The sequence below is a fragment of the Sinocyclocheilus grahami genome, unplaced genomic scaffold, assembly GCF_001515645.1.
Source record: "Sinocyclocheilus grahami isolate Dianchi unplaced genomic scaffold, SAMN03320097.WGS_v1.1 scaffold1602.1, whole genome shotgun sequence".
In the NCBI taxonomy this organism is placed as follows: Eukaryota; Metazoa; Chordata; class Actinopteri; order Cypriniformes; family Cyprinidae; genus Sinocyclocheilus; species Sinocyclocheilus grahami.
In genome coordinates, this window is record NW_015506781.1 from 121,188 (window position 1) to 132,929 (window position 11,742).

The 11,742-nt window shown below is 38.7% G+C and overlaps 1 protein-coding gene across 1 annotated transcript in view; it reads left to right on the forward strand.

Annotated features, from left to right (window-relative positions):
* LOC107571497 (UPF0606 protein KIAA1549L-like) overlaps positions 1–11,742 on the forward strand; it is a 77,483-nt gene that overhangs the window by 38,504 nt on the left and 27,237 nt on the right. Inside the window, exons 3-4 of the mRNA XM_016257812.1 lie at positions 5,383–5,874; positions 10,175–10,290. Coding sequence (XP_016113298.1) covers positions 5,383–5,874; positions 10,175–10,290 — 608 coding nt within the window. The remainder of the gene's footprint in view (positions 1–5,382; positions 5,875–10,174; positions 10,291–11,742) is intronic.

The window sequence follows — 11,742 nt, forward strand, 5'->3', positions numbered from 1 at the left end:
TATATATATATATATATATATATATATATATACAGTATATATTCTAGAACACAGCATTTATGTATGATCCATGCTTCTTCTAGCAGTTTACCTCAGTGTTCTGAAGCAGTTGCATGTTTTCTGCAGGTATTCCGACCTGAAGCATGCATTCTCAACCTGAAGCACAATCTTGACACATTAGCTGTAAATTAGTATTTAATGACCCAAACACAGCTACTTGGAAACACACTTAGAGAAAAGACTAATGGCAAAGCTGATCAGTTTGTTGATGAAAATTTATTCTGAGATGACCATGTCTTTGATGACTGATCCTTTTATAAGATGACTGTAATGTAATAGGTATTCTGAAGTGACCTCGAATCAAATGTTGTTCATAGAAATATAATTAGTGATCATGCTTGTTATACTTGTAAACCTGAGGCCTCCACTTGTATTTTCCTAAATAAAACATCATATAAACTGACCTTAAAAAAGTTATACATGCAGCTTTTCACATATATGCTAAAACATGCAATATGGACTTATTCACAGCATCTGAAACAAAACTTTTCAACAATCTCATGGCAGTTTGTAACTGTTTTATGTGTTGGCGGATTGGTGGCTAATTCGTGTGAATTTGTATGATCTCATTAGTACATTTTCAACTATTATAAAAAAAATAGTACATAATACACATCTGCTTATGGACCTTCGTGCTTACTTTTTTTTATTCTATAAATTTTATGTTTTTGTGCGATTCATGAAAAACAAAACCACAAACAAAACAAAAAACATACATAATCTCCACTTCATAAAATAGTGACGATTTCTTGTAAGATAGGGTTGAAACTTTAATGTATAGACAGCGTAAAAATATTTACACAGCCTTTATATTATACATGTTTATTAAGAAATATATTTAGATTCAAAGGCTTTGTAAAATACTCTATAAACACACCTGTGACCTTATTGTAACAGAGATGCTGGAGTTTGGTTAGAATCCATGAGCGGAAGTTTGTTAAAGGTCAAGGCTTTAAACAAATGTCGATAATCAGGCAGAGGGTCAAAGTCAGAGAAGCAAGCAGATCATTTGTTGTACACAAGGGCAGAAGCAGAGACAATAGTGGAGAGGCAGGCAATGAGTCCAAACAAACATCAGTCCTATCAGGCGTCAGAACAAAAGGGGCAGAGTACAAATACCGTGAGTCAAGAAGTCAGGCAGAATCATACACAGGATACCAATCAGGAACAGAGGAAGAATAACGCTTGGTAAGGCAGGTAAACTGGCAATACTTCGCAATCAGCACATGGACTGGTCTCAGTTTATCGAGAGATACCAGGATGACCGGAGCAGAGAGAAGTGTGAACCCATTGCATGATTCGAAGTCTTAAAGCTTGAGGTACATAATGCTTTCCTGGGGATGTGTTTGTGGGTGGGGGGTCTTGTTGTTGTGCTTCTCTTAGTTCTTACATGATATCCCAGGAGACTGTGGCTAGGATGATCGAGCTGGGTAGAATGGGACCGGTGATGTGATGCTCTGTGGAGAGGTCATATTGTCGGGAAAGAGCATCTGCTTTTCCATTCTTGCTGCCAGGCCGATAAGCTACAGTAAAATTGCAGCGTGTGAAGAGTAATGCCCAACGGGCTTGCCGGGGGTTAAGACGCTTGGCACTCTTTATATATTCAAGATTCTTATGGTCTGTAATCACTTGGAAGGGATGAAGAGCTCCCTCAAGCCAGTGACGCCATTCTTCGATCGCTGCTTTCATGGAGAGTAGTTCCTTATTTCCAACATCATAGTTGCGCTCAGCGGAGGTTAGTTTTCTGGAGAAGAAAGCACATGAATACAATTTGCTTGGTTGTCCTTGTCTCTGAGAGAGAGTATAGCACCTATGCCACAGTCTGAGGCATCCACCTCTAGTATGAATGGTTCGTTCGGATCAGGATGTTTTAGGATAGGGGCTGTTGTGAACCGTTCCTTCAATGCATTGAAAGCGTTGTTAGCTTCCGAAGTCCAAATGGAACTCACTTTTCTGCCTTGACATTTAATTCATTCTCTAAGAGCCAAGAAAGGACTGTTCTGACATGGGAAATGTGCTCGTGTTCTGTCGTGGAAAATACGAGAATATCGTCGATGTATGCAACCACAAATTTATTCAGGAGGTCCTTGAAGATTTAATTTATGAAAGATTGGAATACAGCGGGAGAGTTGGCCAGCCCATACGGCATTACCTGATATTCATAGTGCCCCCTAGTGGTGAGAAGCTGTTTTCCATTCATCCCCTTCTTGGATTCTGATGAGATTATATGCACTTCGAAGATTGAGCTTGGTGTAGATTTTAGCTTCTCTGAGTTGTTCTAGTGCTGATGGCACTAAAGGAAGGGGATAGCAAAACTTAACAGTAATATTATTCAGTCCTCTATAATCAATAAATGGTCTTAGTTCACCATTTTTCTTCTCCATGAAGAAGAATCCTGCAGCTGCTGGGGAGGTTGATGGTCGGATAAAACCGGATTTCAAGGCTTCATCCACATACTCCTCCATGGCTTGACTTTCGTTTCTGGAAAGTGGATATACTTTACTCTTGGGGGGTTGTGTGTTAGGCAGGAGATCGATGGCACAGTCCCCAGGTCAATGTGGAGGAAGTGGTGTGGCTTTTACCTTGCTGAATACATCAGAGAGATCTCGATAACAATGGGGAATATTAACTTTCTTGTGCGTCTCAGGGCTTTCCACACTGGTTGCGAGACATGATTGGGGTGTTGCACTGATACAGTGACTCATACAGAAAGATGACCAGCGGGTCAATTCACCTTGATGCCATGAGAGTTCAGGGTCGTGAGTAGAGAGCCATGGATATCCTAAAACAAGTTCGTGTTTGGGAGAGTCGATGATGTAAAAGGCGATGGATTCCTTATGAAGGGTTCCAACTTTGAGGGTGAGTGTTTTAGTCTGGTGAGTGATGCCTCTTCCAATCAATCCACCATCGATAGCCTTGACTTGGATAGGTGGGGTGCACATTTGTGTAGGGATTTGATATTTGGTTACGATGTCCTGGTGGATGAGATTCAGGGTGGCTCCGGAGTCAATCATCGCTGTGAGGTCAAGAGAGAGAGTATCAGTTCTTAAGACAACAGGGAGTGTGAATGACTTGTTGCTTAAAAGGGCAAAATGTTCAATATTTACCCGGGGATTCTTTTGAAGCTTGTGGGGGCATCCTAAACTGCGGTGGCCTGATTCACCGCAGTAAAAACACAGTCGTTGATGTCGTCTCCGTTCTCTTTCGCTCTCAGATAGTCGGGACGCGTTTATTTGCATGGGTTCCTCAGGGGAAGACATTTCCACAGGGTTGGGTGTGAGATTGTTGGTTCGCCCATCTTTTCTACTTCTCCTTTTAGGAGCTTGTCTCATGAAGTTATCAATCCTGATGGCGAGTGTGACTAAATCGGAGAAGGAGGACTCCTCACCCTTGCATGCAAGTTCTGCCTGAAGATCGCCGTTGAGACCTTTGTGAAACATAGCTTTTAAAGTGACATAATTCCATCCACTCTGGGCAGCAAGTGTTCTGAATTCAATGGCAAACTCAGCAGCGGAACGATTACCTTTTGTCAGATTGATGAGCTGTCGAAACGTCCTTTCTGCCGTGAGGATATTCAAACACTTCACGGAGTTGTTGAATGAAGTACGTCACTGAATTCCTCAGGCGTGAATCCGAGTCCCAAACGACTGCTGCCCAGTCGATAGCTCTGCCCGTCAACAGTGTCATGATGAAAGTGCACTTTTTGCCCTCTGATTCAAATCTCTCTCCTTGATGATCCAGATAAACTTGTACTTGGCGAATGAAGCCCTTGCATTGCTCAGCGGTACCGTCAAATTTGTCAGGAAGAGCGAGACTTACGTCTTAGGAGTGGGTGGAGGGAGAGATTGAATGTAGTGTGTCAGGTGTTCGTTGACCCTTCCGCTGGATTCATAGGTGGCGAAGTATTCTGTAACAGAGACGCTGGAGTTTGGTTAGAATCCATGAGCGGAAGTTTATTAAAGGTCAAGGCTTTAAACAGATGTCAATAATCAGGCAGAGGGTCAAAGTCAGAGAAGCAAGCAGATCGTTCGTCGTACACAAGGGCAGAAGCAGAGACAATAGTGGAGAGGCAGGCAATGAGTCCAAACACAAACATCAGTCCTATCAGGCGTCAGAACAATAGAGGCAGAGGACAAATACCGTGAGTCAAGAAGTCAGGCAGAATCAGCGTCAGGTGTTCGTTGACGGTCTGCAGCTTGGTGAGTTGTTCCTGATATTTCTGGAGCATTTCAGCTTGGTATGAGAATGCTGCTTGCAGATTTAACACTTCCTCTGGATTCATAGGAGGCGAAGTATTCTGTAACAGAGACGCTGGAGTTTGGTTAGAATCCATGAGCGGAAGTTTATTAAAGGTCAAGGCTTTAAACAGATGTCAATAATCAGGCAGAGGGTCAAAGTCAGAGAAGCAAGCAGATCGTTCGTCGTACACAAGGGCAGAAGCAGAGACAATAGTGGAGAGGCAGGCAATGAGTCCAAACACAAACATCAGTCCTATCAGGCGTCAGAACAATAGAGGCAGAGGACAAATACCGTGAGTCAAGAAGTCAGGCAGAATCATACACAGGATACCAATCAGGAACAGAGGAAGAATAACGCTTGGTAAGGCAGGTAAACTGGCAATACTTCGCAATCAGCACATGGACTGGTCTCAGTTTATATGAGAGTCAAACAGGAAGTGAAAGCAGAGGAAGCAGAGGGAGTGGAGCATGGTCAGTACTCGGGCAAGGGCTCCCTCTGCTGGCTTGGCATTACAGTTATTAATTAAGTATTACTGTTTTGATTATTTTATGAAACCTTGTCAGTTAAAGTCCCATGAAGCCATGGTTTACAGTGAATTTAAGAAAAAGCTATTCTAAAATCGCTGTAAACCAGAGCTTCTTGGGGTTTATTACTTTATTTTACGATGACATATATATATATATATATATATATATATATATATATATATATATATATATATATATATATATTTCAACCATATTAATCACAATAAATCAGTATTTGATGTACCTTAAAAGATTCATAAACATTTCTTCATACTAAAAATGTCTTTCTTTTAGATACTGTCATGTAAATATATGACAATATATTCTGTTAGAACCACATTTTACATACAAATACCTCTGTTTACTGACATTGGGTATCACTGTCCTTATTACACTTCATAACATCATTGTTAACATGATTCTCACCACCATCACCGTTATCGTTTCAATCACTGTCATCACCATCATTGCAATCGTCACTTCACCATCTTCATTCTCCTTAGATGTTCTACAGTCACCTCACACCTCTCTCATCTCAAGTGTTTTGTTGTTTCAGAGTTTGAGGGGATATCTGAGCTTGTGGCACCTGCGGCCACATCCAGAGCTGCAGACCCTCTTCATAAAGCCAGTGATTCTAACAGATATTCACCTGAGCAGAGAAACACTGCTGCATCCAATAGATCTTCGGCTACAGCTGTGAACAACACACAACGAGAACGTCCAGCCATTACAACCACTACTGTATCTCAGCCTACAATATTTAACAGCAATACTGTCACCACAGCCAGCATCCCCTTTACGAAAACCACAAATCAGATTAGCTCTACCCAATCATCTGCTGCTAAACGACACTCCAAAACACCTAGGACAACTATCAGAACTACAACTACAGAATCTCCAAAGACAACACCTAGAATCCTTCCTGTCTCCATCTCACAGAGTGCTAAATTGGACCCTTCAAGGAGCACCTTAGCTCCTCCAAGAGCTGCTGCTACTGAGGCCTCGATGCTGAGATGTAACATCACTGACAAAATGTGGATAAAAACAGGTGTGATTGCTCAGATCAAATATTGATCTTTATGAAATGACAGAAAATCATTGTAGTGTATCAGTGTTGTAGTCGAGACCAGCTCGTTCAAGTCTGAGTTAAGACTGAGACCAGAAGATGGTTGATTCCTACTTATCAGATAGATAGATAGATAGATAGATAGATAGATAGATAGATAGATAGATAGATAGATAGATCTTTTACCAGACCAAGACAATGAAAATATGGTTTTGGGCTCGCACTCAAGATCTCAAGATGTTTTGAGTACTACAGCATTTACTGTCATTTGCCACTGCTGCCATCAATCATGCTGAATAAATCCACCTGTACATGTTCAATTATGGATGAATGCTATTTGTTATCATGACAGATTGTGTAGGTGCTACTGAATCAGTGCTACAGTACTTGAGAATCAACTTGATCTCAAATCCAAGAGCATATTTCCATGATGGATTCGGGACTCGAGTCTCGACTTGGACTCAACCTTCTTCTGTTCTTGACTTTGGCCCTGTTTATACCTGGTATTAAGACCAGACCAAGACAATGAAAATATGGTTTTGGGCTCGCACTCAAGATTGAGACTGGTTTTGAGTACTACAGCATTTACTGTCATTTGCCACTGCTGCCATCAATCATGCTGAATAAATCCACCTGTACATGTTCAATTATGGATGAATGCTATTTGTTATCATGACAGATTGTGTAGGTGCTACTGAATCAGTGCTACAGTACTTGAGAATCAACTTGATCTCAAATCCAAGAGCATATTTCCATGATGGATTCGGGACTCGAGTCTCGACTTGGACTCAACCTTCTTCTGTTCTTGACTTTGGCCCTGTTTATACCTGGTATTAAGATGTGTTTTGGTTGATCAGATCAAAAGTAGATGAGGAAGACACATTCCCATTTTTACCTACTGTTTTAATCCATATCTTTTGTTCACTTCTGACCACTTTCTTGATAGGAAAAGGGAGAGTCTATGGCCGGATGTATATATGGGCTTTTTCTGATCTTTCAGAAAATATTGTAAAAATATTGTGTAATATTGTGAAATAAGCTCACACAATTTACTAATGAATGAGACAACGGAAAGGATTCGGAGCAGTAGCGGCTTCTGACTGTAAATGTAGGTGGGGCAGATCGTGGTGCTGCTAGTTTAAAATAACCTCAAGAAAGCTTATAGTCTTTATAGTCTAACACATGCTCCCACACTTTTGGCAGAGATCTAATGTCCTTGCGTTATTCAGCCAGTGGGTGGCACACTAATGTTGATTGACAGGCTCAAAGTACACACACACAGAATGCTATAGAATTATTGCCTTAATATTGTCTCCGAATGTGGATTTAAAATGTTACAAGTTGTAGAGGAATTTAAGTGAGGAAACAAATATCATGTCTCATCTCAAAACGAACATAAAACAAACAAAACAGAACTATATAGGCTAAAGGCTTTTTACGTGAGTACATTTCAACTTCAGGATTAACACTTTCATTAATTTAAAACACTACTCCACATAGGATAAACAGACATGCCAGCTACTTACTGACCTCATGCAGACACATATAGCTGAAGCTGACTGATATTGTCTTGGTCTGGAGCGAGACAAAGTAACGCAAAAAATAAGCGGGGCAGTCTCAAAACTGCCCAAATGGCTCTCAATTAGAATGTGCTGCAGTTCCACTTTTCACCACAGATTTACATTGGAAAATGCTGTTGAGTTTGGGAGGACGAGTGCCCCACTTAGTATCATTTTACATGCTTGCTGAAGCTTGCGATGAATTTTAATATATCCTGTGCACTTTATGACTTAAAATTGTCAAGAAAATCCGAAAAATATTTGTTGCAGAATGCTGAACACATTTACAGTTGATTATTTATTCAGTTTATCTAGAGGTCTATCTTTTGGGTGAATATTTTGGTGGGGCTCTGCCACCCATCTGCCCTTACAGATGAGCCACGCCTGATTCGGAGAGCAGCAGCTTTCGTTTCTTACACTTATCTTAATCAGAGTTTGTCTTACTATTGGGAAATTATAGGGTCTGTATTACTTACTATTGGAGAAAGTGTAACGGTCAACGTGGATCACATGTGCCTTAATAACCAATCACATTACAGCCTTGACGAGCCACGCCTGATTCGGAGAGCAGCAGCTTTCGTTTCTTACACTTATCTTAATCAGAGTTTGTCTTACTATTGGGAAATGATAGGGTCTGTATTACTTACTATTGGAGAAAGTGTAACGGTCAACGTGGATCACATGTGCCTTAATAACCAATCACATTACAGCCTTGATGTCATTGAATTTTAGTCAGTTGTGCGACACTCAATAGCCGTTAGGAATGAATACCATAGGAATGAATAAGAAGTGCCATAAGCTGTATCCCACCTGTCACAAAAACTAAAGTATTGTTTAGTGTAAAACATGTTGAAGATTAGCCGATAGGCTGTTAATTCATTCAATTATGAGCTGTTTCCTCTAAAAAGCTGTTTATTCAGCGTAGTGAAGCCTCTCCTCCATTGACATCCATTAAAAAAAAAAAAAAGCGCCTCTGGTCTCCTTTCCCACAGACATGCCAGAGTGGAAGTGTTAGCATTAGTCGTTACTCTTTTTTGTCTAAAGGTTGCAGGCTTGCCTTCTAGTGGCTTTGTCTTCATACCAGGTGCAAACAGTGCCTTGGATGAGCTGGTCCCGACTATAGCATTACTGTAAATTACACTGTAAAAAATTACACTGCCAAGAATTTACAGGATTAAAGGGAATTATTTTACAATAAATCACTGTAGTCAGAAATTTACTGTGAAATCAATGCATGCTGGGTCATTTTCTTACAAATTACTGTGAATGAACAGCAAAATTATGCTAACATCACAGTAATTTACTGTTCTTCTTTTACTGTGAATTCACATTATAACATTGTCTTTAACTGTGCCACTTTGAGAAATTACTGCTGTAATTGTTTGGAAGTCACCATAATGGTGGTTAGTGATTAATATTTGTTTGGGATCTTGGACCAATTATATTCATATTCAATTTTTGTATCTACTCATGTCAGAAATGTGACAAATTAAAACTAGAATATGAAATAAGCTAATTTCCTGAATTTAAGTAAGTTGAACTATTCTTATCATGAACATTAATATTTTATTTTAGCATTACTTAAGCATGAAGATTAATCAATAACTTATTTCATATTCATAACTGTTTGTGGATAAATCTTTCACAATAGCGAAACAACTGCTGAGATACATCTTTGAAAGATCAGTACTCGACATACAAAACACAACAATGTTAACACTCAACAAATAAAAACAACACTAACAACATACCAACATTACAAAAGAAACAAACACAAACAGTTCAATAGCACAAATAAAACCAACAAGAATTAAAAAAAAAAAAAATCTCTACAGCATGATTGTTTTGCCTTCATAGTACATATGTTTGTTTACAATACATTTCTGAGAGTGCAGTTAGATACAAGAGAAGTCCCACTGTGAAATTACGGTGAATGCAATTATTAACCTGGAATATACTATAAATTCACACTAAAATTTTAACAGTGTACAGTGAGCACTGCTAATAGGTGTTACCAAGTGCCTTACAAAATTACTCTTACAGAAATTGACCATGGTAACCATAGTTCTGCCAAAATACCAGTTACTTCAATCTGTGAAAGAAAGTAGCCATAATCACATGGAACTGGAGAAGTGGCCTGGTTTTTACAGTATGTGCAATTACAGATTAAAACAAGCTCAAGTCAAGCCACCTTTATTTAATAATGTTTTATACAATAAAGATTGTTCCAAAAGCAGCTTCAGTATAAATCATGAAAATAACACAGTCAATTCAAATTCTTCAAATATGAGACAAATTCAAATTCTGCTGTAAAGCAGCTCTAAAAATAAATTTGTATAATTATTTAGCTCAAATCAGTATAATGTTAATTCAGTTCAGTTCAATAACTTTGCAAAGCTTATCAATTATGAAACAAGTTTAATTACCATGTAATTTGCCAGTCCCAATCCTTCCTGCCTCTTCAACGGCCTTATAAATTAAAGTGGCAAACAGTTATTAAATACATTTAAAAAAAACAAAAAACAGAAAGATTCTAACAATGTTTGCAAAAGTCTAATACTAATTTATCAAGAGTGTTTAGTAGTAACAATAGCTGCATATTTTTGGCGAAAAACTATGGTTACCATGGCACATTTTCTTAATAGGTCTTCCTGATCAAATGGTTTTATTAGAACATATAACTTATATCTTTTAAAGCATTTTTTTCTTTCTGTCAATCACAGTGTTGTCCGTACAGTTACGGAGGAGTCGTCTAGACAGTATTTTGAAGCAGAATCTCCCTCGAGGGTTTACTCAAGCTCTGAAGAAGGCCTTGAACGACAGCACGGTTCAGGCTAAGGTTTGCACTTCATGAGTTTATAACAGAGTCATCGTTTACGGTTTGTTCAGCATCAAATATGCACCAACACAAATTACATTCTGCTTTAAGCAATGTTTGCTATCTTGATATAGCTACCACCAAATCTAGCTACTAAATTAGACAACCCCTTCAGTCACACATCCCTCTCTTAACATTAGCAAACACGTACAAAAGAAGTTTTAACAGATCAATGTTTTAGCCAATCACCTTATGCTGTAAAAGCCATGTGACTGATCACTCTGAAACACAAAATTTGTTTTGCACACATAATGGTGTAATCCACAACCAGGGGCTAAGCATGGGTATTTTATATTCTGTTATCAGCAGCTCTCTTGCTTTATTGCTTGTCATCTTCTCTTTCTCATTTTAATATTCATTTCAATTCTCATGTTGGAAGCAATCCAGGGAAAACTGAAGTTTGTGGCCCATCAAAGTGATGATTGAAGGAACTACAGGGGTTTTTATTTGGCCATTATTTTTTTATTTAGGAACATAATATTAAAGTAATATTCACACCATGGGTAATTAATTTTTGATTCATGATTTCACTTAGAAGCTAAAAAAACAATATATAAATACTGACTGATATTGGTATTTGATCATTTTGATATTTGCTAGCAATATGCTAACACTCTTAATGACGCTAGTTCATATGCTGGTTTAACCCTTGTAGATAAAGCTGGTCAATCAGCATGATTTTTTTTTTTTTAATTCTTCTTCTTCTTCTTCGATCAAACTGGGGGGGGGGGTTATTTTTTTTCTCTGTGCCCTTTAATTTTTGGACTAAGTATTTAAATGTCCCTTTTTAAAAGGAAAACTGTTCACAGGAAAGAGTTTATTTGCATGCACTGTATCGAAAATTGAAAAAGCAGGTTTTTGCTTAAGAAACTTTGTTATGCTTCAGCTCCTCTGTTTGTAATCAGATAATTTTAATCTGCTAAATTCTCAGTCCAAGGATCCAGAAAGCAAATGCATTCCACAGTCAGTCCCAAACAGTACTAATGCAGAATAAACTCAGGTGATTACATGGCAGACTCATGTCTATTTTTCAGTGAATTATTAATTCCAATGTGTATTTAACTTACTTAAATTAAAATGTATTCCTTAATGAGTAAACCTTTTAAATTAGCACCAAACTACAGAATACATCTTTAATACAAGTGTTTCCTGTATATTTTCACTAATTTTTGGACTAAGTATTTAAATGTCCGTTTTTAAAAGGAAAACTGTTCACAGGAAAGAGTTTATTTGCATGCACTGTATCGAAAATTGAAAAAGCAGGTTCCCCTTCAGGAACTCGAGCTGCGTCGAGTCGCTTTGGGAACACCCTTGCGTGACCGCGTTCTGAAGCACGTGTCAAATCCGTCCAATGGAGCAGCGAGACGTCACGAGCAGGGTGACGTAAGCACCAGAAAGCATAAAAGCACATCC